The 25,121-nt window shown below is 39.5% G+C and overlaps 1 protein-coding gene across 7 annotated transcripts; it reads right to left on the bottom strand.

Moving 5' to 3' along the window:
* Positions 1–259: 259 nt before the first annotated feature.
* fli1rs (Fli-1 proto-oncogene, ETS transcription factor-related sequence) lies at positions 260–24,058 on the bottom strand. Of its 7 annotated transcripts, none has more exons than XM_073485038.1 (10): positions 23,896–24,056; positions 14,470–14,675; positions 12,335–12,501; positions 6,582–6,785; positions 4,732–4,809; positions 3,320–3,388; positions 3,079–3,141; positions 2,031–2,078; positions 1,705–1,791; positions 260–1,387 (listed from the first exon to the last, which is right to left on the bottom strand). In XM_073485038.1, exons 1-10 carry the CDS (start codon positions 23,911–23,913, stop codon positions 810–812), a joined length of 1,518 nt encoding a protein of 505 aa, XP_073341139.1. In that variant the 5' UTR covers positions 23,914–24,056; the 3' UTR covers positions 260–809. The 7 variants fall into 7 exon arrangements, with proteins under 7 accessions (XP_073341139.1, XP_073341140.1, XP_073341144.1 ...); XM_073485039.1 differs by having other exon boundaries at positions 260–1,333; XM_073485043.1 differs by lacking the exon at positions 23,896–24,056 and adding an exon at positions 23,338–23,693 and having other exon boundaries at positions 260–1,333.
* Between the last annotated feature and the right edge of the window lie 1,063 nt (positions 24,059–25,121).

Below are 25,121 nucleotides of genomic sequence, written 5' to 3'. Positions count from 1 at the left end.
TGACGTTGACAGTGATAAGTTCTGCTATATGTAAATATGCACTACATGTAAGAGGAAAATACTTATTTTGGATTTTGGGGTGAACTGTCTCTTTTAATAATGATCCAACGGATATGATAGTGACATCAAACTCTTGTCTAATTCACTTCGCACTTCCCAAAATGTCAAACTCTTCTCTTAACAAATCAGCAAAAATACTCAAAAACCTCTTAAAGCCAAGTTTCTATATTGAATCTGTAAATGATAAAACTTACAAGAGTTGATTTTCAGTACAAGCATCATTTATTAGCTTTACATCATGAGTAAATGTTATATTGCTACATGAGTCATTCTGTACAATTTTTGTCAGGTCAGTGAATGTGATAACTGCAGTTTCGACCTATAATGTGAAAAGAACAGTTAAAAAAAAAAAAAAAAAACGTTATGCTACTCAAACAGTTAAGGCCATGATTATAGACTTTACAGGCACTATTAAACAAAATACTTACAAAATAAACTTGGTTTCATAAAATCTGAATAACCATTAATACATTGTGTTATCAGTATATTCACGAAAATGTTGAGAAGAGTATAATACCAGTCCTTTTCATACATCACAGAGTTGATTTACCCTCGTGTTTTGTTTATTTTTAAGAAGGAATGTGACAACTTCATAATGCCCTTTATAAAAAACAGACCGTAGCGTCATATCACCTTCATGTCAGACAGGGTTCAGCTCAGGTGCATCCTGGGTGGTGTGTGCCTATGTTTTCTGGCGCATTTGGGTTCCTCTCTCGTGTTATCCTGTTCAGGTGTGAAATGGATCGTCCTCAGTAGTACGAGCTCAGGTGGGAGTGAGTGGTGGGATGTCTGGTCATGGCTGAGCCGGGGTAGATTGGGCTGTTGGGTGAGTTCCAGTACGTTGACGGAGGGCTGAAAAAGTTGCCGGGGGAGACGGGCATAGGTGCAGGATGGCCACCCATGAAGTTCATTTTGGGCTGGTGGCTGTGGTACGGCTGGACGTAAGACATCTCAGTCTGGTACTTAACAATCCCCCCGTCCGCTGAGTGATTCTGGTGCGCCTGCGAGATGCCTTGGAAGTCAAATTTGTAGGCGTAGCGCTTGCCGTGCACCTTAGTCATGATGTTCTTGTCATAGTAGTAGCGCAGAGCGCGGCTCAGCTTGTCGTAGTTCATGTTGGGCTTGCTCTTGCGCTCGCCCCAGCGCTTGGCCACCTCGTCCGGGTCGGTCATCTTGAACTCGCCGTTGGTGCCCTCCCAGGTGATGATGCCGGAGTTGTTGCTGTCAGACAGCAGCTCCAGCAGGAACTGCCACAGTTGGATCTGGCCAGAACCTGGGAGGAGAAATGAAGAGGAGTAGTTGAGGAATCTGGTCTGGACATCATTGGCTGTTTACACAAATAAAGACAGGAAATGGACAGAATTACCACAAGTTGCATCTTAATTCTTTAACTTGTAATATTTGACATTTTGGAGGATCATCTGTGTGTAAATATCAAGCCATGAGCACCAGGTAGCTTTTAAGATTACAGTCCAGTCATTCCAGTACCTTGGACAGCTCCTCAATATGTATGACTTTTGTTGTGGACGAGTCTCTTTCCTCGTACTATTACGACACTCATCTAGCATCTCGGTTAGCTTAATTTTTTTTCTAGCAAATGTGACCTTTTCACTGTGTGGCTTGGAGGAAGTGACTGACACCTACCCACAGGCCTGTGAGCGCTGGGGTCAGGGAGCTTGTATGGACTTTGTTTGCCCGTTCGGTTCTTGGTTGAGCTGAGGGCTTGGCCTTCTGTGAGGAAACAGCAGGGCAAACAGTCATTTTGGTGAGAGGGTAGCCCAATTTTTGTCTCAGTGTAAGCGTGATGCAATTCTGCTGACACAACAGGTGTTGCTTAGTGTTTACTCCATTTTGGAAAGCATGTGTGCCAGCCCTTGCTTGCTTTACTCTTGTGTTGCCAAAGCAGACAGTGTAAAGGCCTCATTTGTGTCATCCTTTTTGGTTTGATCTGTAGGGGTTTAGATTCTTACCTGGGTTGGCTAGACGACTGCTAATGGGCCCTAACGTCTGATACGGGTCTGTAAAGAAGAAAGAGCACATTATTAATTTCACATTTTTTCTTCCAGATGTTTATTAATATTTTCAACCTCTGTGTTTGCAAACCTCGCCTCAATTTCATATTTAGAGCCTTCAAGATAAAAGATCTTTCCATGTTGTTTCACATCACATGCATCATAATTCTGTATCTATCATGTTGATGGAGTGAGATATTCAAATCACAGACCAAATCTCAGGGATTGAAAAAGGGTCTGTTGTTGAGCTCACTGACAGACATAACCGTCGACCGATCAGAGACAGAAAAGCCGGCGTAAAGATAGGGAATGTAAGTGGAAATATTACCTAAAACTTTCTTTGATCGTTGTGAAAAACATGAAATTACCGGTTCCTAAGACTGAAAAGGAAGTCCGTGGGACAGATTTGCATACTTGCCAACCGTGAGACCTCAAAAAAAGATTTTGAAACCAGAGCGGACGAGAGTTTCATAGACTTTGTTAAAAATAACAAAAATGTAAGTACACTGCAACAGCCTTTTTATGTTAAATACGTTTGACTCTCATGAAAGAACGCAGAATAAGTCCGAAAAATTAAAGTTTAATTGTGATTTATATCTTGATGTTTTTAAATCCCCTCAAAAGCACTTGATATATGCTCGGACTGGGCAGTGATATTTTTGACTGAATACTTTGATAATAATATTGTGACGATATTGTTGGAATGACTTTTGGTACTTTCACAAAATATTGATAAATAATCATCAGTAATGGGGATATAATGCCTTAGTGGGTGAAGGCAAGTATTAGAACAAGAAGAGCAGTCTGGTAAGTTTGTAAAATTATATCACTTTACTGTAATGCAGCTTTTATAACCAGGAAAAAAACAACATTTCCGCCAAATAACGAAATCTAAGACAAACTATAGTCTCATATCACTGTAGCAATATATCAGTGTATTGCCCAGAGCTACTAACATGCTAAACTAAGACAGTGAACATTGTATCTGCTTAGCAACAATTCATACCTTGCACAATTCTTGGAGGAGGCTCTGTAACTCTTGTGCTGTGTTGGTGCTCCATAGAGGGACCTACAAATCAAAAGGAAAATGCCTTATGTGAAATACTTTGATTCTCAGATGTGGCCTGGTTTTTACTTTACAAAGTTTTTTTTTTTTTTTTTTTTTTGCTAAACCAGTAGTCGTTCATGTGAAAAATCCATCATGCTCACTGTTTTCATATGATCCTATGTTTTTGTTGTTGTCATACCTTTTGGCACTGCAGTCATGGTGTTTGCCGGCCAGCTGTTCCTGCGGCTGATCTCATCAAAATTGTTCTCTGCACACACAAATAAAACAAGGATGAGGCTAGACATCGACAGGCACGTGGGATAAAAAAGGCTTTGAAGTGGACAGTTCAGCTTACGGTAGGAAGGAAGTCAGTAAATGGAGACCAAGACAATAAGATCTTGGGGGTTTGAAGATGACCCACAGTTTTCTTGGGCAGACGTTCTTTTGTTCAGGCCACCCCTGTCGCCACAAGATTGTGAATTGTGTCCCAGGAGCGGCACCCATACCCCCCATTTCCTGCACCGGTGCAGCTGTTTCCTGTCTGAAACTGGCTGTTGAGTTTTGGACTCATCAAAGTTTTGTGAACTGAGGCCACTGTTGTGCCAAGAGTCTTGAAACTATGCAACGTGGTTCTGAAACTCAACACATTATTTTTAAATCCCTAAATCATTCAAGTAGTTTTGTCTTTTCTAATGGGTGTGAGATGTGATCCTGAATTCTGAGCTTTGATTCACACCGATAAAGACTGACATCTGGACAATATGACTAATGGGAAATGGTGGCATGTACAGGAAACACTGAAAGGAAATGATCCTTCAGAAAAAGAAATTTTTGATCTTTTAAGGGTATAAAATCGACCTTTTCTGCATTAAAATATTGAAAAACGACTGGATCTTTGTTCTCTATTTTAAGTTGTGTCCTTACATCATCCTAAACGTTTCCAATAGCTGCAGGATTACATACTGTGCTCTTAAATCATGCTGCTTGACGTTTTTGTAGCCATAATGGAATGAAAAGCACTTTAATTGGGGAGCCATGTTTTATGTATCATATATCAAGTACAGTGTAGGAAGTCCTTAGATAATAAATAATAAATAATACAACAGGTAAAAATACTCAATAACAAGTAAAAGTATTGCATTCAAACTCATACTTAGTTTGTATTATTAAGTAGTACTTATTAATACTACTTATTAAGTAGTAAAAGTTCATCCAAAAGTGAAAATTTAGATATTCTCACCCTCATGCTGATGGAAAGTTGGGTGAAGTTTCATGTCAACAAAACATTTCTGGAGCTTCACAACAAAACAGCGTTCTACTAAACAACTGCTGAGATAAAATCGTTGGGTGTGCACCAGCTCGACCACACATGAGAGTTGTAAATAACATTTTTACAAATCAGTTTGGTATCACGGGGCCTCTGGAGCTTGTGCAGAAAATAACGAATTGTCATTTTTGGGTGAACTTATCCTTTAAACTGGCAGTAGACAAGTTTTATACTGTAACTTATCGTTATGAAGTAAATGTGGCTTTAAAATAATGACACCATCGCTGTTCCCTATGAACCTCGCTTGCTGTTTCGTCTGCCACCTGGAGAGCAGAGGATCTCACCTGCTTTCACTTGTAGTCTGGGTTGTTGTGGTGGTGTGTTGTTGGTGGGAGTTGTGGAGTATGAGAAGGTGGGGCTACCTGAAGAAAAGACCAAAAAAGTATTATCAATATTATATTCTCTTTAGAAAGTGAAAATCAGTCACGCCAGGGTAGAATTTGAGTGTCATGAATAGTATTTTAAAATAAAGGATTCACATCACAGACATAGAAAGACTGGAGAGGTGTTGTCTTGAGTCTGTTGAGGGCTTTTTAGGACGTGGTGTTGCTGTAGTGCTGGATTGCGTTATAGCTTAAGATGTTGCCGTCATTTGGATGTTGTAATTTTAGCTTGAAAACCTGCATAGAACATGGTGACTGTCTATTTTAGCTGCATTTGTAACAGTGATTTGCAGAAGCTGAACTGATGCTGCAACAGTCAGAAACGCAGCAAGTTCCAGAAATCATGACGATACATAGTACGAGGAACAAATTCGGTTGAAGATGAAACTTCAGCCTCAAATGACATCATGTTCATCGAGCCTCATCAGAAAACACAGTGCGGACCCTCTAAGCGCCCCTGTATTCCCAGGTGTATCTATTATTTTGTCCACATCCTTGATCGACCTTTTGGTGGGTTCCATTTAGCTCAGAAGTGGAAAGTCAGAGCTGGAAATGGCGTTGCACCCGAATTGACCGCATTCCAGTACAAGAAGTCTGAAAACCATTTCAAGTCAGATTAGCCACTGTTCGCAATCGTTAGCAATACCAGCTGATAACAACACATAACGAGGTATTTTGCGCACAGAAACCCCAAAGCAACATGTCCACAGGTAAACGTTGGACTGTACGGTGTGTAAGACTGAGTTAGTGAGACCCAAATAAGACAGAAGTGCGAATAAAAAGTGTATTCTACAGCTTTCACAGCTGTTGATGCAACTTCCCAGTTCAGATGGAAAACACCATTAATACCATAAAAAGTGCTTAATAAATTGTCTGTAAAACATTACATTGTTTGTTAACAGTGAAATAATTAAACTCCAAAGTTTTGATTGGCCCAAGTGACAGTCCAGAAGCCCAAAACACTTAATTTTACAATAACAAAAAGAAAAAGCAGCAAATTCCCCCCTTTTGAATAACTAAAACATCAAACGTAGCCCTTTATAACTAAAGCACTTGTTTTTGACTATTTTGTATGCACAAAGTTAGTGTAAATTAAACTATAATGGGTTTTTGCCCCTGTTACTCTCAGTCAGGAGTATTCTGAGGTTATAAAATGGTATCTTTTCACCTGGCGCCTGATATTTCCACGTGTCAGTTTTCAGTTATGTTGTTTTTAATTTGAACTTGGACCATGTAAGACATATGATGTGGACCCATTGTGTTTTCCAGCTAATAGGGGCAGTTACAGGTCATCTGCAGGCTTATTTTTGCATTTAAAAATGTAGGCGTGAAAAATATAAATAATTAAATGTGTTCAAATTCCTACAGATTAATGCCAGAGCTTCTGACAGCTTGGGGGGAAAAATCAACTTATAACTTTTCAAGAGAGCCCGAAAACCATGCCTGTCTTCCAAATGATTCAACAACAGCCTTTAATGGCTAAACTGGGATAAGCGTTTAGGATGATTTTACATAAATGTCCAGGAATAAGAACAGGTTAAAGTTCATCCACTAGTCCGTTAATTGTTGAATTGTTTCAGCGCTACATATTTCAGTAAAGCTCCTTATGTGTGATTGTATTTCTGATCCTGCTTACGTGCAGGTGAAATACTTCATGGCTACAGAACAATGAGAAGTTCTTACATTGTCAAAACCAAACAATTTTATCAGCTGGAGAGAGAGATGTGTCTGAGACACGAGGCGAGCCTTACTCTGCCGGAGGTAAGCGAGGTGTGAGAGCAGGATATCTGCGTTGTAGGCCGACGTGAGACGCATCATGTCATCCTTGGTCATCTTGCACAGGGCCTTGCCGTCCAGCGCTTGGAAGAGCATGACGTCCACCTCCTCCAGGACGTACTCCTTGATGGCCCAGTCCAGCCACTGTCGCACGTGGTCCTGAGTCCAAACCTCAGGATCTGACATCGAGAGGATGGAGGGAAGAGAGTGGCACAAAACTGATCAGAAATCCGGATACAGTGATTTATAACATGGTGTCTCGCTTTGTAGTAGGAGTGTTTAAATAGGGTAAACAACCTTGTAGCTGGATGAGAGTTGGCACATACTAGCTGGACTTTTAATTTGAAACAGATGCTGTTCTCGCTCAGATAAACAGGAAGTTGTAGAAGTAACAGGAAGGTGAGTCATACAGAAATTTGCAGAAAGTCCCTGTTAATTCAACCGAGCCTAATCCAGTATCAAATAAAACATTTAAATCTGCATTTAGATCTGGAGTTGTATTTGCATCCACATCAAATTGTATAGATATTAGTCACCTAAATGAGTTTTTTTCCATCAAGATCCAGGCATTTTGCGTAATCCTGAACAAAAAAACAGCCAACACACAAACACAGGTGAAAACATAACCTCCTTGCCCGCAGTGAATAACTCGCCCCTCTGTTTAAAAATGTGTTCTGCTTCTTGTTGCTTCATTTGGATTTGGATCAGTTTGCAGAACGATGCACGTGCAGAATCATCTGCTCTGTGCTCACCTTAAACCGAGGTTTAAGATGTGTACAAAACTAGTTTTGAAGCTAATCCTTGTCCAGTATGCAACTTGAAGCCTCCAGCTCACACACACACATAATGAAACGTCTTGTCTCCTGCGGTTAAAACATTTGCATACTCATACATTCTGGAGGGAGAGGAAGTAAATGTAATCCTGAGATTGAACATTTTTCTGACTCAAGTTGAACCGGACAAACCATTGAGGGGTCTTTATATACCAGGTTTGACTGGTTGTGATAGTTATAGTGCATTCATGCCAACCTGTAAAGTCTGCAATACTTTGGTACAAGACTTGCTGACTTTGATGTAACATACGCAGGAATATGGCAGGTGAAGCTATTGCATATCAATTTGTTGCTCACATGTAATGTGTAATATGGTAATGTATGAAACCGTTAGTTGCCGTCCACACAGAATTACCTAGATTAGTAAGAAAAGTTATTTATTATCCTCGACCCTGATAGAAGTCGGGTAAAGCAATATGTTTGTGGTGTTAGGAGAATGTACTCGTGCAGCAAGTCTGGTACAAAATCACTTCAAACACATCTTTGCTGACACATAAATCTTTTATAAATCTTTATCTTCAGATAAAAAATGCTCTTTTTAAAGAGATAAAAGACGAGAGCATGGCGGGAGGGGCATCGCACAGAAATCTGAACATGATTTGTTTGTTGAACATGAAAGTGCTGAGTAACACCGGAAACTACTCAGATAGCAGAGTACCTGTTGTGATACTTGATACTAATTATGAAATGAGTGTTGGGCTGGGTAAAACCACTCTGTGAAAACAGATGGCTGAAACGTGGGTTACCAGTTCACATACCACTTCACATGTGTGCCGTTCATATTCTCAGTTTAAAAAACATCTTTCAGCTGTCGAACGAACTGACATCGTCTTGTTTGTTTGTTGAGCTGTGGCACTAAAGAGTTAGTCTCATTTCTTATCTAGTGTTTTTCCTATTTTACGTGCTGTGTCCCCAACAGGCCGCCACCTGCTCTCACGATTTCCCTGAAGGTAACAGGATTCAGGAAGTAAACAAATAATTACGATAATGCTAAACTGAAGAAGGCCCCGAGGGTCTTCAGGGAAGATGCAAAGTGTGATGTTTGCTTGTTATCTGTGGTGGTTTTGACAAACCTGTCACTATTTATATGCACCAGGACCAGGGAATAATATTGTATTGAATATTACTTCATCAATTTTCCAAATTTCTGTTGTGAAAATTATGGATTTCAAGCAATATTAGAAAAATGAGTTGTTAAAGCTTTAGTTTTAGACATGTGAAGGGTTTTTATTTCATGTAATGTTCCTAACAGTGGATTAATTGCACTAAACATAATTACATTTGTATGATTTTGCATGTCTGCTATGTAGAGGGGGGCGTCGTAAATACAAAATATGAATAGGTAAATGGTACAATTTAAATAAAACATCGCCACTGGTCACCACCCACCAGAAAATGGAGGGAAAAAAGTGTAATTATCCTTTTTTTTACACTTTTTTTACAGTTGTGGTTAAAGACGCTCTCTGCACCTCTTTACACGTGTACTTTGGGTATAGTTTATTTGCCAAAAAAGAGAGAAAACACATGATAAAAGAAATGTAAGATTAATTTGTCTGAGCTTTTTCTTTTTGAATTCAAATTTTCGATATATAACGCGATGATATCATTATTGTGAATTCTTAAGGTAAAATCTGAGCTTTACAGACATTTAAATATTGGAAAGATATTTATTTAATATCGTAATTGGTTTAAAAATATCCCAGCCTAACCTTAAATGTGATTTTAAAAAATGTGACTTTTTGATACTGATGATCTGATTACTGTTGTCTTTGATTATTTTTTTAATAATCCAGCTACAGAAAAATATTCGTAGTAAACCTTTGTACATCCTGTTTTGTCTTTAAATGCCTGTAAATAAACAATTTGCTATTACAGTTGCATTATATTCCATTGATATACATTTCACATCCTATCACATTACATTAGATATCCTTTCAGGTATTTTAGATATGTTTTTTTATAAATGACATTTATATAGCACTGATTTGAAACAGCAAATATGTATTATTAGAAACATAATGACGTGCAGGTTCCATTTTATCAAAAATGATTATTTTCTTTACAATATGTACAATTTCTTTACAATCTCTGCTCTTTCAATACAATTTCTGTACATAACCAAAGCATGATTAATGTATTTATGGTTATGTTTAAGCAGCTCACAAGGAAAAACCCCCATTAGTGTATAAATAATCAGAATTTCTGAAAAACAGGGTTGATATTGAGTGGTTTTACATTTTTACACTGCGTATGCTTTTAAGATTAAGATTTACGATTTTAAGGGAACATACATGTTTACTTGTATGTAGAACTTTAAAAAAAAAATTATTACGTACAAGAAACAAACGTAAGCTTTTAATAACGGGTCATTTTATGTCGAAATTCATCACCGTGTCTTTCTGTGGTACTAAAATATATCACCAGTCTGATTTCAGGAAGGCGAGCTCACTTCCAGTAGCAAACAATGACTGTAAATTGCCCGTAATATTAGGCAGGAGCTTTAGTCGCCACACCCTCAGGTCCTGATTGTCCTTGGTTAACACATGCCACTGTGATGCAACATCCGTGTATTATGAAGCTGAATAACTGAGCGCTGGTGACTCATTGACGAATTTCACAGAGCTGAATTTTAAAATCGTCCGCTGCACGTCTCTGGAGTGTCTACTGAAGTGGGATCCCTCCAAACACTGACTCACTGCACACAAACACGCCGCTCTGACCTGCTTACAGTTTACGATGAGTCTCAAAGGAGGATAACAATATGGGAACCGTGCACGACGGAGAACGTAAAGTTTGTCATCAGGATAGATCGTAGATGGTTGGATGGATGATTCATTAAGAGAATGAGACAGACTCAATACGTGAGGTGGTCTAAACCTTGACTGTAACTACTGAGACAGTAATGACTGTCTTTACTCCACGCTGTATGTCAGTGATTTTCCTCTGCATGAAAAAAAGGGAAATCCACTGCGCTCACAGTTGCAACTGTTGCAATAGTTCGAAAGCAGAGCAAGTTTTTGGCCACATTTTACCTCAAACATTGATAAATCACTGACGCATCCTTACTGTTTGTTTAGAGTCTGACCGATGCTGATCTCATGGAATAAAACAATCTGATAATCCTTTATACATGTATACGTTAACTAGGGATAGACCGATTATCAGGGCCGATATTCAGCAATAACAGGTTGTTGTTTTTTTGTCCAATTGCCGATTAAATCTAAAGATAAACTTTGGCTCTGATGCGACATCCTCTCTCTGTCTGTAGTCACCTCTCTGGTCTCACTCAATGTCTCGCCCAAAACACTATCTGATTGGTTACACGTCACAAGCAATAGCCTATCAACACTGAATAATCTGAATTTGCAGAGTAACTAGGAACAAAAGTTATCAAATAAATGTAGAGGAAATGGAAATACTCCTCAAAATTGTTGCTAATAATCGTTATCTGAAAAAACAATATCGGTCGATGTAAACACACATTTTTTGCAATAATTCCTCAAATGGGATAATCGAACCCTTCTGACAAAGACGCATTTGTGATGTCGGCAGGATATTTTACACTTTATTACTAAACTGTCCAAAATGACATCAGTACACTGACATAATAAATGTCACTGTAAATTTTATAATTATAAATTACAACCTTTGCAATATATTCTGTAAAACAAAGCACAACAGATAGACCAATATTGGGCGAACAATATATCAGTCAGGCTCTTGTTATGATGTCATGTGTCTATATATTAAACTGAAGGAAAATCCCTGTTTGTCATCTAGCTTTAAACAATGATGCTTGTTATTCCTTTTCATATTATAACAAATCCCTGGAAAAGACCGAAACCATCAGTGCTTTAGTCCGTCTCTCAATACTTTCTAGCTTCCTGACCCTGACTGCGGTTACAGATCGAGCAGCCCTACAGTAAAGGGCCATAGTGGAGTGAGCTACTGTATATGAGGCTTTGGCTACACATTTTCATCCATTGAAAGAAATGTAATTTATTAAAGAGCATTTGGGGTTATGAAAATCCTTCTCAAACCAGAAAATAAACTCAATGAGATTTCAGATGTAGCCACAGGAAGCAGCATGATTAATAATGAAAATGTCCTCACCAGCTCGTCACACATCTGTTCCTGCTCTCTTTCTTGTCAATGTCACAGTTAAATTTACACACAAGACTTCACACTTTTTAGATAGCATTCAGACTAAATATCCCCTCCACACATGCTGTAAGCCACACACAAACTCTCTGTTGTGTGTCTGATGTGGTTTGTACAGAAATAAAACTGTACTTACAACATTAAAATCCTTAAAATTGCACCTGCTCTTTCTCCCTCATGAAAGACTCAAGAATATATGAGTGTGCGAATATTTTTTTCATTTCACAATTTTTATTGCTGAACACAAGATGTCTCCTCCTTCACCTTAAAGTCCATTCTCAGTGTTTGTGCACTGGAGGCTTCAAGTTTCCACTTCACACTTGTGTTAGCTGAATATTGGACCAGGATCGGCTCCTGAACTATTTGTGATGCTCGCAGGCCGGCCTCCTCAAAAACTGATCTCCAGTGAGCTCTGAGAAAATTTACACTTTGAGCAATGAATGTGAAAACACCCTTTTAGTGTCAAAGAAGAATAAAAACACATTTCTGACTGAAGAGGGACTTTCATAAAGTGATATGCTCATCCAGACACACAGAAATGTGCTATTGTTTAGCTGTGGCTCTGGAGAGTTGTAGTTTGGGGAAGAAGAGTTTAGATACACAAACACACGCGGTGCCCATATGTAATTCAGTTATTAACATTGTGCAAGAGTGTGTGCCAGCTCTTGGGTAAGTGTCTCATGATTATGACGGCCTTGTGTGAGGATGGAGGGTGATTGAGTGACTCAGCTCACCTGCAGGCACGATGACCCTCTTCTCCTCTGTGGCACTGCTGGGTGGGGTGGCCGTCTGGGGGCTGACGCGAGACTCCGGGTACGAGGCCTGGTACGGCATCGGGGCCCCGTCGTTGCTCATGTGCCTGGAGCGCTTGGTGACGCTGCAGTCCACAGGGGACTCACGGCTAGAATGGAGGAGAAACAATAAGGTCGTGGTTTTCTTCACTAGAAAAGTGTAGAGGGGTAATTCGATCAATAAAATGTCTGACAAAGCTTGTAAATGTTCATTTAGCTCTGAGAACTGCCATCATGTTGTTTGCTGTGGCTGCTAATCTCTGGCTTTGCCTATAGATTTCACAGTTTCAGCTGGGGTGCAAGTTTATTTCCTCTTGTAGTGTTCGCTGATATCTGTAGGTGACGGGAGATAAATATACACCCAAACTGTTTTGCACCAACACGAGTGAAAAGGTCCATAAAGAGAAGACGGTTGGCACCAGCTGAATGTAGGTGTAAACTTGTTGAAAGCAAGTTTTACTAAGTGGTCACTAAATGAATATGGTCTGCATGACACAAAGTAGTTTTGAGATTAGTTGTTTTTAAATATTTCCACCCACGTAGAGTTGAATTTAGGTGTTTATTGCTCCAAAAACCACTGAAAAAAAAGTACTCAGATCCTTTTACCAACACCACAATATAAAGATACATTGTTAAAAGTCCTGCATTTAAAGTCCTACTTAAAGGAAAAGTTCACCCGCAAAAGTTCAGTCATTATCTACTAACCCCCATTTGTGGAGCTTCACAGAAAAACAGTGTTGCAGCATAGATGGGGACTTGTTTTAAAACGTAAGAAAACAAACACAAAATGGCTCCATACAGCTCGTCTCCAGAGACCAAACCGATTTAAAAAGACATTATTTACACCCTTTTAAAAGCCCAAATCTTCACTGTAAGCATTAGTGCGCTCCCTGTCTGAAGTGGGTGCATGTGCTCGACTGCTTGTAAAGTCTGTAAATAACGTCTTTTCAAAATTATTTGCGATCTCGGGGCTTCTTGGATTATGGATTACGCTTGACGAGCTGTACGGAGCCATTTTGTGTTTTTTACGTTTTAAAACAAGTCCCCATCTACTTCAGTTGTTTAGGAGGATGCTGCTGTGAGGCTCCAGAAACTTCACCCAACTTTCCATCGAGTGAGTAGTTAATGACTGAATTTTAATTTTTGGGTGAACTCTTCCTTTAAGTCGTAGAACAGTAGTATCATCAAAAGTAAAAGTACTCATCGAGGGGTATACCCGTGATACAGGTATTCACGAGAACTGTGACTTGTAACAGTGTAACTGTTAATTTACTAACTAAAAAAGAGACAAAACACAGTGTAAACAAAGTTATAGATGAACTTGGACTAATATCAATTTTCTATAGATATTGCAATAATGTTATCATGAACTCATTTGTCCACAATAGTGAAAAAATTACATTATTAGATTGTTGCAGCTGTTTAAGGTGGAGCTACTTTGAGCTACTAATTTATATACTATATGTTTGTTACTGTATGTTTGTTACTTTAGTCCACTGGTTCCCAAACTAGGAGTCTGACCCCTCCTATGGGTCACCAGAAAATTAAGGAAAAGAGATAAGAAAATGTTGTTTTTGGACTTTTCTCTCGTTTTGTTTTTTGTAAGCCATCGAACAATTTGACCAGTTATAGAAGTGAAACCAGGTGAGAAGTGTGGAGGGAAAGTATCTCATTGGTGGAAGCCAAACAGACACTGATATCACAGGTAAAAAAGGTTGACAGTCACTGGTTTAATCTCTAATAATGTAGGGTATTTTATAAGTTATTTTATGTTTTCTACTGGAAAATCTTACTCTGATGAATCTCCTCTAAAGCACTTCATAAATGCGAGGACAATATAAACATCTCGATACTGATATTGTGATAATATTGTCGGGATGACTATTGGTACTTTCACAAAACAATAACACAATGAGATTTTTGATAAATAAATAGAAATGTGGCTGTAATGACTAAGAACAAGAAACATTTTCAGGGTCTGGAAAATCCCAGAATGTTGACATCAATTATAACAAATCCACAGTCAGATAATCCGGGAACCTGCGGCTCCCCTGTGGCCTCGGCCTGACCTGACTCACCTGGTTCCATTGACGTGTTCGGCTCTCTTCCCAGGATTCTGCGCCGGCGGCCCCACCCACTCCGGCTCGGTGGGCTCGGGACTCTGCTTGGAGGCCTGGCTGAACGCTCCGGGCGACGTCATCTCGGTCTTCATGTGCATGGCCGGGGCTGCGGTGTAGGCTGACTCGAATATGGGCTGATCCTCACTCACCACGGACAGTGCTTCCTGTCCAACAGAGCCACAGCGGTCAGTGTCTGGCATTAACGCACCGGGTCACAACCTGTGGAAACTGTCTTTTTTTTTTCCACATACAGGCTCAGTTTATTCCAACTAAGATGCTTCAGGGAAACATGAACAGGGGTCACACCTTGTTATGAAAGGCGTCTGTACATGAGCTTTAGGAGTAGAGAGACTTTAAAGACAGAAAGACATGCATATATCTGAAGTTGTGTAAAAGGAAAATATCATCTAAAGCTTCAACTGAATCAATTATCATAGTTTGCAGGAATAGAATAAAAGAAATGACAGGAAATCTCCTTTATCATATCTGCTTGAAATATTCACCACAACTGCAAAAACACCTATTGTGTTGTCTTGCTGACATACGGAAGCCCTGAGAGGCAAGTGAGAAAAAAAACACTTTTCAATTTAAATTTTCTCCATCTGCTCTGAATTGTTTTCTCTCATGTGTTTATGATTAAAGAATAGATGTCAAATGTTTTGCCTCTCAGATCCCAGTCTGCTCGTCATGCTCAGATAATGAAAAATAAATAATTACTCTGTATCCTACAAATTTAAAGAGCATTTTTACCTCAAAAAATAATATTCATATTATATTTTTCTTTTCATATATATATATATTTTGATAGAAACATCTCGTGAGCTAAATCAAACCTCATGGCAGGCCAGCTTTGGTCTATGGGCCCCAATTTGGGCAGCACCGTATTAAAAAATTTGCAATATTGATTTTCCGTCATTAATGGTAAATTATGCAAAGAGCTATTATCAAATATTTTGCTAATCGATTAATCGGCTTGAGCGATTTTCTTTTAAGAAAAAAAAGTAAAAAATTCTCTGATTTCAGCTTCTTAAATGTGAACATTTGACAGTAAACTCCAAATCTTGTGATTGTGGACAAAACAAGACATTTGAGGACGTCAGCTTGGGCTTTTGGAAACACTCATCGACATTTTTCACCATTTCCTGACATTTCATACACCAAACAACTAAACAATTGAGAGAGAATCTAATCGACAGATTAATCAACAATCACATCAACCCTAATTATACAAATATGAATAATAGATGTTAGTGTCTTGTTTTTATTTTCTTTTATTTGGATGTTATTGTTGAATTCGACCAGAATACTTGTGGCTTTACTAACTTGCTCTCTGATTTTGAGAGCTGGGACCATTTCATCTTCACTCAAGATTCAAAATGGCACGTGCTTTTTTTTTTCTAGCCTCCAAACTATTCCTCCCACACAGACAAAGCATGTAGACTTGTTTAAAGTTCAGTGTGACTGCCCTGTGATTGATGTGTGCGTGTAGGTTTAATCTAAACAACTAGAGAGATGAGAGGTTATCAAAGATACTCAGGAGTGAAATGGCAAGTAAACTGTTCAGAAATAGTGTCAAGGCAGTCGTGAGGCTGTCTAATCTTTAAGAACATCAGTAACTTTAACCACAGTTTTATTTTGTCGTTAGGATTGAGGTTGCAGCGGGGGAGGGGTGTCAGCTCAAGGTGGAGTCTAATCGAGATTTAAGTCCGTCTTCCTGTGTTCAGCACCTACAGCGAGGCCTCACCGCCGCCCTAAGATGGCACTTTCATCCACTGGACCTGTTGTTTCTGTCTGCTGCTCAAATTAACTGTGTTGCATGTGCGATGCGACCACGGCCGTCTGAGTGGGTGCAAGTGCGTGTTTGTTTAGAGGAGTTGAGCATTGTCTTTGGGCCTCGTACGTCAGTGCCGGGCTTTTTCAGTGGCCTACAGGAAACCTGGCCGCCATGTGCAGAGGAACCTTTTGGCACAGGCCGAGGGAGAGGAAATGGTGGAGGAGGGGGGCACAGTGTAAAAATGTGGGTCATTTTAAAGCTGGAAAACAACCCTGAAGTCCTGTGTTGGTCAGAGGAGGAGAGGGGGTCGGGTTCATTGGACAGCAAGAAGAGTATAGCCTTGATTGAAGTGCCGCCTTCGCATTGTTTTTCTTCTCTTTTTTTTTTTTTTTTTGCCTGTGTGTTTTTTTTAGCTCAATTGTTGCTTGAGCATTGTGCACCACATCTTAATGCATGGCACACAGTTTGGTATTTCCTCGAGGCTGCAGACAAACTGATATAGAAGCCAGTGTGTGGGATTTCAACAGCCTGTCGCTGCTGTGCATACGCCCTTTTTTTTAAGTAAGCAGGCAAATGATGCCAACGCATATGCTTTTACCCAGTTCATGTCATTGGTTTTCTCAAGAAAAGATTATTAATGTAAAACCATTTGAAAACAGCTTTTTAATGAACACATGTTGCAAATTATCCTTAAGGGTTTTTTTCGGATGTTTAGGGGAAATTTCAACACAATCTAGTGAAAAATAAGCAATTAGTGAGGCTTTGAATACAAAGAAGGCTCAAACTTAAAAAAAATCATAACTGAAAAAGTCTTTGGAGTACAGCTGTAGGATTTTTCAAGGTGCCATGAATTTAACAGAAGTTTTTACATCATTTAAAAAAGAAAATCCTTGACATGAACTATGTGGTTCCAGGTAAGCTGGTCCAGACTCACATTATTTGATTTTACATGAAACAAATATCACCTAGTTGCTCAAGATGTAAAGACACCGTTCATAAAAACATATAAAAAGCATGTTGTAAATTAATTTTGCATTGTACTCTTTTCACGCATTCTTCTTACTTGTAAAAACATGGCCACTGTATTACCCAGAATGCAACTAGTTTGACAGCAGTCTAGTTGGTGATTCGGACCAAAAACAGGCCCCCAGGAGGAGCGCCAGGCTTTGAATCAAAGTTGACGTAGTGGTCAGACCGTCACGTCATGTGACACACAGGGGCCCTAAAAGACTTTCTACCATTGGCTTACTTTGTAGAAGAAGTTTTTTTTATCCTTTTAGATCATAATTTGCTTAATTTGGTCTGATAACATTTGGAAAGTCTAGAAGAGCTGCACTGTAAAATCATTTCAACCCCATTTAAGTTAGCAGAGGGCTTAAATGGGACCCTTGTTCTGTATCTAGTGCTATTTTGTTCTGACATAGACGAGCAATATTCTGTCTGTATTGCATTGATACTCCTGCATATGTGAAAAAAGTATAAAGTATAAAGTGTTTTGTGGCTCCAGAGGAAGCTGCATGTAATCTTAAAAATTGCCTCCAGTGATGTCCCTCAGTGGCCGTTGCATTGTGGGTAATGTAGGTGGCAGATTTTGAAAAGCGCCCCACTGGCCTAGCATTGAACAGCTGGGACACTGTTGGACTCATTGTGTAGGTTTAATAAAAACAAATTAGCAAAATCGATACAGCAGAGCCAGAGATATCGCCATGTTAATTTACAAATCTAACGCCTACATTACCCACAATGCAAATTAGCCACTGAGTGGTATCACTGCAGGTAGTTTATCAGATTACATGCAGCTTCCTCTGGAGCCACAAAATGCTTTACACTACTTTTTCACACATGCAGTAGCACTGCCCAAGACCTTGGTGGAGTTACCCTTTAATATATAGACTATTGACTGTGTTTATGCTGTCGATACAGTTTATATTTATCATATTATGAGTGATGACTGAATATAAATGCTGCCACTTCTACTTTTTAACCAAGAAAACTGATTTTTCTTCTTTTTTAAACTTGTAGTCGTCAGACCCAGCTGACCCATCAGACTTCAGGAGCTCCCTCCTTAGCCACAAGAGGCTTTACACGACTTCCCCGTTTCCTGTTCCCCTTTTAATGTGAAATGCTGCTGATCAATATAAACATTAATGTTTTGTTGTAAATTAAGGGCTCTAAAATATGTGAAGTCACATTTTTAGATGATCAATATCTGATTTTGTATGCTAGCTGGAAGCTAAAATGGGGTTTTTTTCCGCTCCGGTTTTCTTCTTCAGCTGATCGCTTTGTTTTATTTCTGCTTTGTTTTGCTCTCTCCCCCAGTCTTCCTCTCACACACCGAGTGGCTCCAGAGGCCCTTTTTCTTCTGTGCAGAAGTGAAACAGTCGGCTGACTGGCAACCAACTGCAGATTCTCATGAAAAGACTGTGAATAGTTGAATAGTGGATAGTTGTAAATCGTGGTTAACGTTAAATGTTTTTTGGTGCTCAACTCTCAAACTGTTGATATAATCGTGACTCGCTGTCGCTCATCACATTTGGTGTTCAGCACGGTACATTCAGTGACAAGCTCATGCTTTCACAACCACAAACTCGCACTCCCGCTCTTTCTTTATCTTCCCCCCGCGCTCTCTCCCTCTCTTTCTCTCTCTCTCCTCTGCACACTGATACAAATATACCAAAATGCGGCCTGACCGCTAATGCCACAACTGACTTCCTGTTCAATGTGTTTCAGCCTGTTGCTCAGTGACACAAAACAACTTTTTTAAAAAAACAACATGACCTTCTCGGGGCTGACGCTGCCGTGTGCCTAGATGTCCCTAAACTTTACTCCGGTTGCGTTCAGCTTGATAGTAAACACTTCAACCTTTTCACTTGATGTGAGAGCGAAAAGCATGCATGGAAACTTTTGACATAGCTTTAAGTCAGCAGCTCTGCGGGGTTGCATCATGCAGTCTTGCCCAAACCAAGAACTCAGAGCGTGATTACAGGCTGTTTACAACATGGACGTTCATACTTCTCGTGTCTTTATGAAATAAAATCCAGCAAAATCCACCGTGTTGGATTTTGGTTACCTATCCTGAGATGTAGTTTAATAATTACACATATTTTTCTATCTCTTTCGAGTATGTTTTACTAGAATCTCAGAGGGGAATGTTACAACACAGCCTGAATCTGCTGACATGAGATGATGGTCATGGTATGAGACACATATGGAGGGTGTTGTCCCTGTTTTAAAGACCAGTACTTAATGCAGGTGGAGCAGCAGCCTGAGCGACTGGGTGATTGTACTAACTTTCGATCAATTCATCAGTAATTAACACTTCAATATTTTCTTTGTGTTGCCTGGCTGGAGCCTCTTTGGGAACCGCATCCGGTCACGATGGCTGCAAATAACAATTGTTTTCATTTCCATCAGTTAATCTGCTGATTAAAAAAATAACCACTGTTTCCAACAAACAGAAAAAAGGCTTAATGTTGAATCCAATAATCCAACTATAGTATAAATATATGTATAATTCACTTTAACTTGTTCTTTTGATACTTTTTTTGCTCAAGCACTATATCGTTACTCTTATTCAAGTATGACTTTTGGTTACTTCTCACTGATGTTTTGGTTTGTAAAACAGTGGAAAATCTTCTTTAGGCCAGTGTGATGTCATCAAATGTTTTGTTCTGTCTCACCAATGACCAAAAAAAAACAAACATAAGCAGCCAATTCTCTCATTTCAGAAGCTAAAACCTCAAATTTGTGTTCAAAAATCCATCATCAGAACAGTTGCAGATTAACTTCCTGGTAATAGTTTCAGCTCACTGTTTACCTAAAGCGAGTGGTTCCCAACACGTTGCAGCATCAATCTGAGGGATTGCAAAAATGATTTGCAACACAGGAGAGCAGAAAATAAATTCTGCTGCACAGCATTTTCTTTATCTTTTTAGATTTCCATGTCATTTTTGAGAATTCTGGTAAATAAATGAATTATTTCTCTTTCTCTTATTTAACCTCTGAAAAATATTCAAATAAAACAAAACATGCTCTTTGATTGAACTGGTCACAACAGGTAAACACAGCAACCTGCAGTGATGTAACTAACTACATGTACTCGAGTACTGTGGTACTTCACTTGAGTATTTCCATTTTCTTTTTTATACTTCCACTCCACTACATCATGGAGGCAAGTGTTGTACTTTTTACTCCACTGCTTTTATTCAATAACTTTAGTTACTAGTTTCTTTGTAGATGACATGCCGCATCAGACCAAAAGTCCAACATTTTAAAAATGTTTTATTTTAAAGGCAATCAGATTTTAAAAAAACCTGAATATCTTATCAGATAATCAGTCAACCCTGAGTATACCTACATACGTTACCATGAACCCTTATAAATGTATACTTTTACTTCTTTTACTTGTACTTTGAAACTTAAGTAAGTTTAATCCCAGATACTTTGGCTCAAGTGCTATTCATTTGTGTGACTTTCACTTTAACCAAATTAATATTTTAGCACATTATTTTTATTCTCACTCAACTTTTTGAGTACTTTTTTACAACCCTGCAGCCTGTGAGGTCGTAAGAGGAAAACAGCTTCGTTTAAAGGGGTCACAAGCCAAAAAGGTTGACAACCACTGTCCTAAACTGCAACCAAGGATGTGGTTAACAGCTATTTTGTTGCATGCACCAATTATATGGTTGATAAATGAAGTCAGTTTTGCACACAGCAGTGAATTTCATGACATATTTTGGTACAATAATCATCTCACCTGCAGCTGAAGTGGCCTGCAGCCTGATAAATAATCCTCCACTGTTTTGGTCGTGTTAAAGGAACAGTTCACCCCATAATGAAAATACAGTCATTATCTACTCTTCCCCCATGCTGATGGAAAGTTAGGTGAAGATTTGTGGTCCACAAACCATTTCTGGAGCTTCACAACAAAACTGTGTCGCAGCCTTCTCCTGAGCGACTGAAGTAGCGGGGGACTTGTTTTAAAACTTTCAATAAACAACAGAAAAAAACCTAAAATGGCTCCTGAAGCTCTGAGATGCCAAAATGAATTGAAAAGACGTTATTTACACCCTTTTTAAGCCAAAATCTTCTCTGTAGCTGCTAAGCTAAAAGTGTTAGCACGCACCCTGTCTGAAGTGGGTGCACGAGCTCAGCCACGCGTCGAGGGTGTAAATAATGTCTTTTTATATCAGTTTGGGATCTCGAGGCTTCTGGGGACCTGTGCCACATGAGTGGTATGGAGCCAAGAAACTTGACCTGACTTTCCACGAGCACGCAGGTGAGAAGCTACTGACCAAACTTTCATTTTGTGGGTGAACTTTTCCTTTAAGTAGGACTTTAAATGCAGTATTATTAATGGTAATGGTGTATTTGCATATTGTTGTGTTGGTAAAAGGATCTGGATACTTTATTTCAGTGTTTTTTGAAGTATGAAACTTAACATGACTTTCCATCAGCATGAGGGTGAGAAGATAATGGCTGACTTTTCATTGTTGGATGAACTGTTCCTTTAAAACATTTAATTTTGCCCTGAACTGAAGATTTTATATGATTTTTTGTATTTTACAGACCAATACTGACTGCTGCCATGTTCTTCGCCATGTGTTTCTAGACATTTAAATTATTTAACCATGTTCCCGAGCTCCTGTTTACATTTTGGTCTGTTCCCCAAAATGGCTTCCAGATACTTGAGGAACATTTTAATAATGGGTGTCCGCTCCTATCGAGGATCTCTCTGGGAGGAGGATAACTGATATGGAAATAAAGACACTGACACAAAAACAAGGTGTAGCCTACAATAACAGGCCAGAGATCACATTGTGCAAAGGCACAGCCCTGTGTGCTCGCCATGTCAGAGAAAAAGTGGGCAGAAAGCAGAAGTAAAAGTTAAGGCAAGCTGATTTTGCAAAGTCCTGAGCAGCTGCGCGTTTCTGCTGCACAAACAAACGGTGCGGTTTTCACAGCTCGGAGCCTGGCAGCGCGCAGGCCTCAGCAGGCCGCAAACACACAGGCAGGGGCCCGGTCCTCCTCCACCACCGCCCCGGGGCCTCCGAGCGGACAGCGTCGACTTGTAACAATGCAACGCCTCAGTTTGTCCACTTCGTTGCTTTCTGAGGAGGCTTTGTTGCCTTTTCGACATTTTTTTTTTTCTAGTCCACGGAGCGGAAATGTGTGCGGAAAGTCTGAGGTTTGAGACAGGAAGCCTGCTGAGTTCAGATAACGACACCTGACAAGTGCTCCCGTTTGCAGCTATAAATTATACCTAAAATAACCTCAAACACACAATCTGCAGTCACAGACTACAAGAGAAAAGTATCTGGAAAAATAACATCATGTGTGTAAAATCACGTGTGACATTTAAAACAGAGAATCAGTATTTCAAAATAAACTTTTTAATGGAGAGAATATGTCATTAAAGTTTTTGTTCTCATCTCATTTTCACGTTCTCGTGTCAGTAATGTGAATTGATTGACTTCACCGTCCTAAATGCATCAATAAAGAGGTAAATGTTTCTTTAAAAAAAAGAACAAAAAAGAAATAAGCAGGTTACAATCATTAGTTCCTCAATCTAACGAAGGCCCGCTTTTTAAAATGGCTTTTTTTTTCTAGTTTTGTAATCTGCTGAAGAAGACGTTAATTGTTGAAATATCAAGTGATTCGTTTTTAATAAATAAATAATAACAAACTAAGAATGTTGGTGTTGATATTGCGTCAAATTTAAGAGATATTTTTCAGAAGTTTGCAAGAAAACTTGATTAGACAAATAAAAAATAAAAGCCTCCAGGTTATTGTTTCATATTAGACGCACATCCGTTCAAAGATAACACGAATACGAGGCCTGTATTTGTGTCATCAGATTAAAAAAAGTTTGCCTTTTTCTGTCGTTGCGCAACAATCTGTAATTTCGTCAAAAAAGGCGTTTTTCAGCTCAGATTCCTGACATGAAGGCGTTTATTTCTGCACTTCTTAGAAGATAAGACGCTTAAAAACTGCGCTGTGGTCGTTTAAGAAGCAGATGTTGTGAAGGAATAATAGTATGAAATGTGAAATACCAGCAATCTGATGGAAATGGATCCTCCTGCTCTTTATAAACGGGCTCTCAGTGTGTCCAAGTTGATCCATGGCGCCTTCAGGGACACCTGCCTTGTGCGCACCAATAAAATCCCGCATCCCCTCATTAACTTATCCTTCGTTAAAAGAAAAAGAGCAGCTCGTCACCCCGTTAAATGTTCAGTAATTGCGCTTTTTTTTTGTCTGTCGTTATGCGGGTCCGTGGATAGTGCGGGATGAGCTCGATTAAACGCAAGCAATTAGACGAGAAAGACGAAAAAAAAAACGAAACGCGCGCGTTTGGAGACCCCCTTTCACGCGTAAAGCCGGCCACCAATTAGTGTTTTTATCTGAGTGTAAAGATGTAGTGGTTAGTTGTGTTATTATAGAGCCGACATACAACCACGAACGGGAAGGAAGAGGAAATTTTGTACAAGAAGGAAAGAGTGGGGAGCTCGCATCACCGCCTCGACTCTCTCACTCAGCAGACTCTGGTGTGGGTGGCCGCCTGTCATGTTTCCCAGCAGCAGCGGCCGCGTTAAAAGCTGTTAAACACGTACCTTTATCGTACAGTCCATTGCAGCAGCCTCGCAGTCTTTGTCATTTAGTCGTTTTTTTGTGTAAAAGTTGCAGCCAATTTAGCCTTCTAGCCTCGCTTCAATGCATGCAGGGGTGCATTGGCTCTATGTCGCAAACCATTGCAGTTACAATTTTTTGCTCACAGACCATAACCGGATGGCAAGTTTTTTTTCCCCTCTCTCTCTCTCTCTCTCTCTCTCTCTCTCTCTCTGTCGCTCTTTCTCTAAATTGGGAAGTGAAGTCACTCTGCTGCTGAAAGCTGCTTCTCATGAAACCGACACTTGCTGCTCGGAGAGGCACAAACAAAAAAGCTCTCCCTCAAGAAAGGAAGATACAAACATGAACTCATAGCTGTTTCGTTTAAAACAACAGATTTGTAGCGTTTTGCAGTGGTTTAGCTGACAAAGACAGATTGGAACAAATGTAAAATAGTTCAAAAGGAGTTTATACTGTGCACTGAGATTTTTTTTGTTTGTTTAAAGAGGCTCTGTGTAGGTTTGGAGAAGAAATTCAAACGTATCATTTTGATATTTCACAATATTAATGACCCCAAACAAGCACATGAGTAAACAAGCTGTTGTCAGAGGAAAATAAGGGCCCCAGAACACTGATTGAAGCTAGAGAGGTGGCAGGGTCCGCCACATATAAACAAAGTAAAACAGTATGAAATGGTGTTGTCCTTTAAGGTCGGTTTGTTTATTCAGTCATGAAAACAAAAGATTTATTAAGTTTGTTTAGGCGTTAAAATAATCAGTCAATGAAGATCTTTCTCTTCTGATCAGAGTTTCTTTCGCAAAACAACATAGTGCTCCTTTAAAGGTGCTATTCGTAAGAAAAGTTTATTTTTGAGTCTCATTCCCACCTCGTCAATTACTGGAGCTCTGGGATTGTAGGTCGGGCCGGACGCCAACCCATAGCGTCAGTTGTTAAGGGGTCCGCTCATGGACAACCAGGATATCCTTCACTCAGATGTTACCTTAAAGGAAAAGTTCACCCAAAATGAAAATTCAGTCATTACTTCTCACCCTAATGCTGATAAAAAGTGAAGTTTCCCAGTCCCAAAAATATTCCTTGAGCTTCACAGCAACATGCTCCTCAACAACTGATGGGGACTTTAAAATCTTTAAAAAACAACAGAAGATCCCACACTGCTAACGCTTTTAGCTTAGCAGCTACAGTGAAGATTTTGGCTTAAAAAAAGGGTGTA

Source organism: Pagrus major, chromosome 17 (assembly GCF_040436345.1).
Source record: "Pagrus major chromosome 17, Pma_NU_1.0".
Taxonomy (NCBI): Eukaryota; Metazoa; Chordata; class Actinopteri; order Spariformes; family Sparidae; genus Pagrus; species Pagrus major.
This window is presented reverse-complemented; position numbering and strand designations above follow the sequence as displayed.

Bases quoted from the DNA above. Each gene is read 5' to 3' on its own strand.
- fli1rs (XM_073485038.1), bottom strand. The intron at 3,389-4,731 runs GTGAGATCCTCT...TTGTGTGTGCAG, and splicing joins CAGACTACAAGTGAAAGCAG to AGAACAATTTTGATGAGATC. The intron at 1,792-2,030 runs GTAAGAATCTAA...GTTTCCTCACAG, and splicing joins CAGTCGTCTAGCCAACCCAG to AAGGCCAAGCCCTCAGCTCA.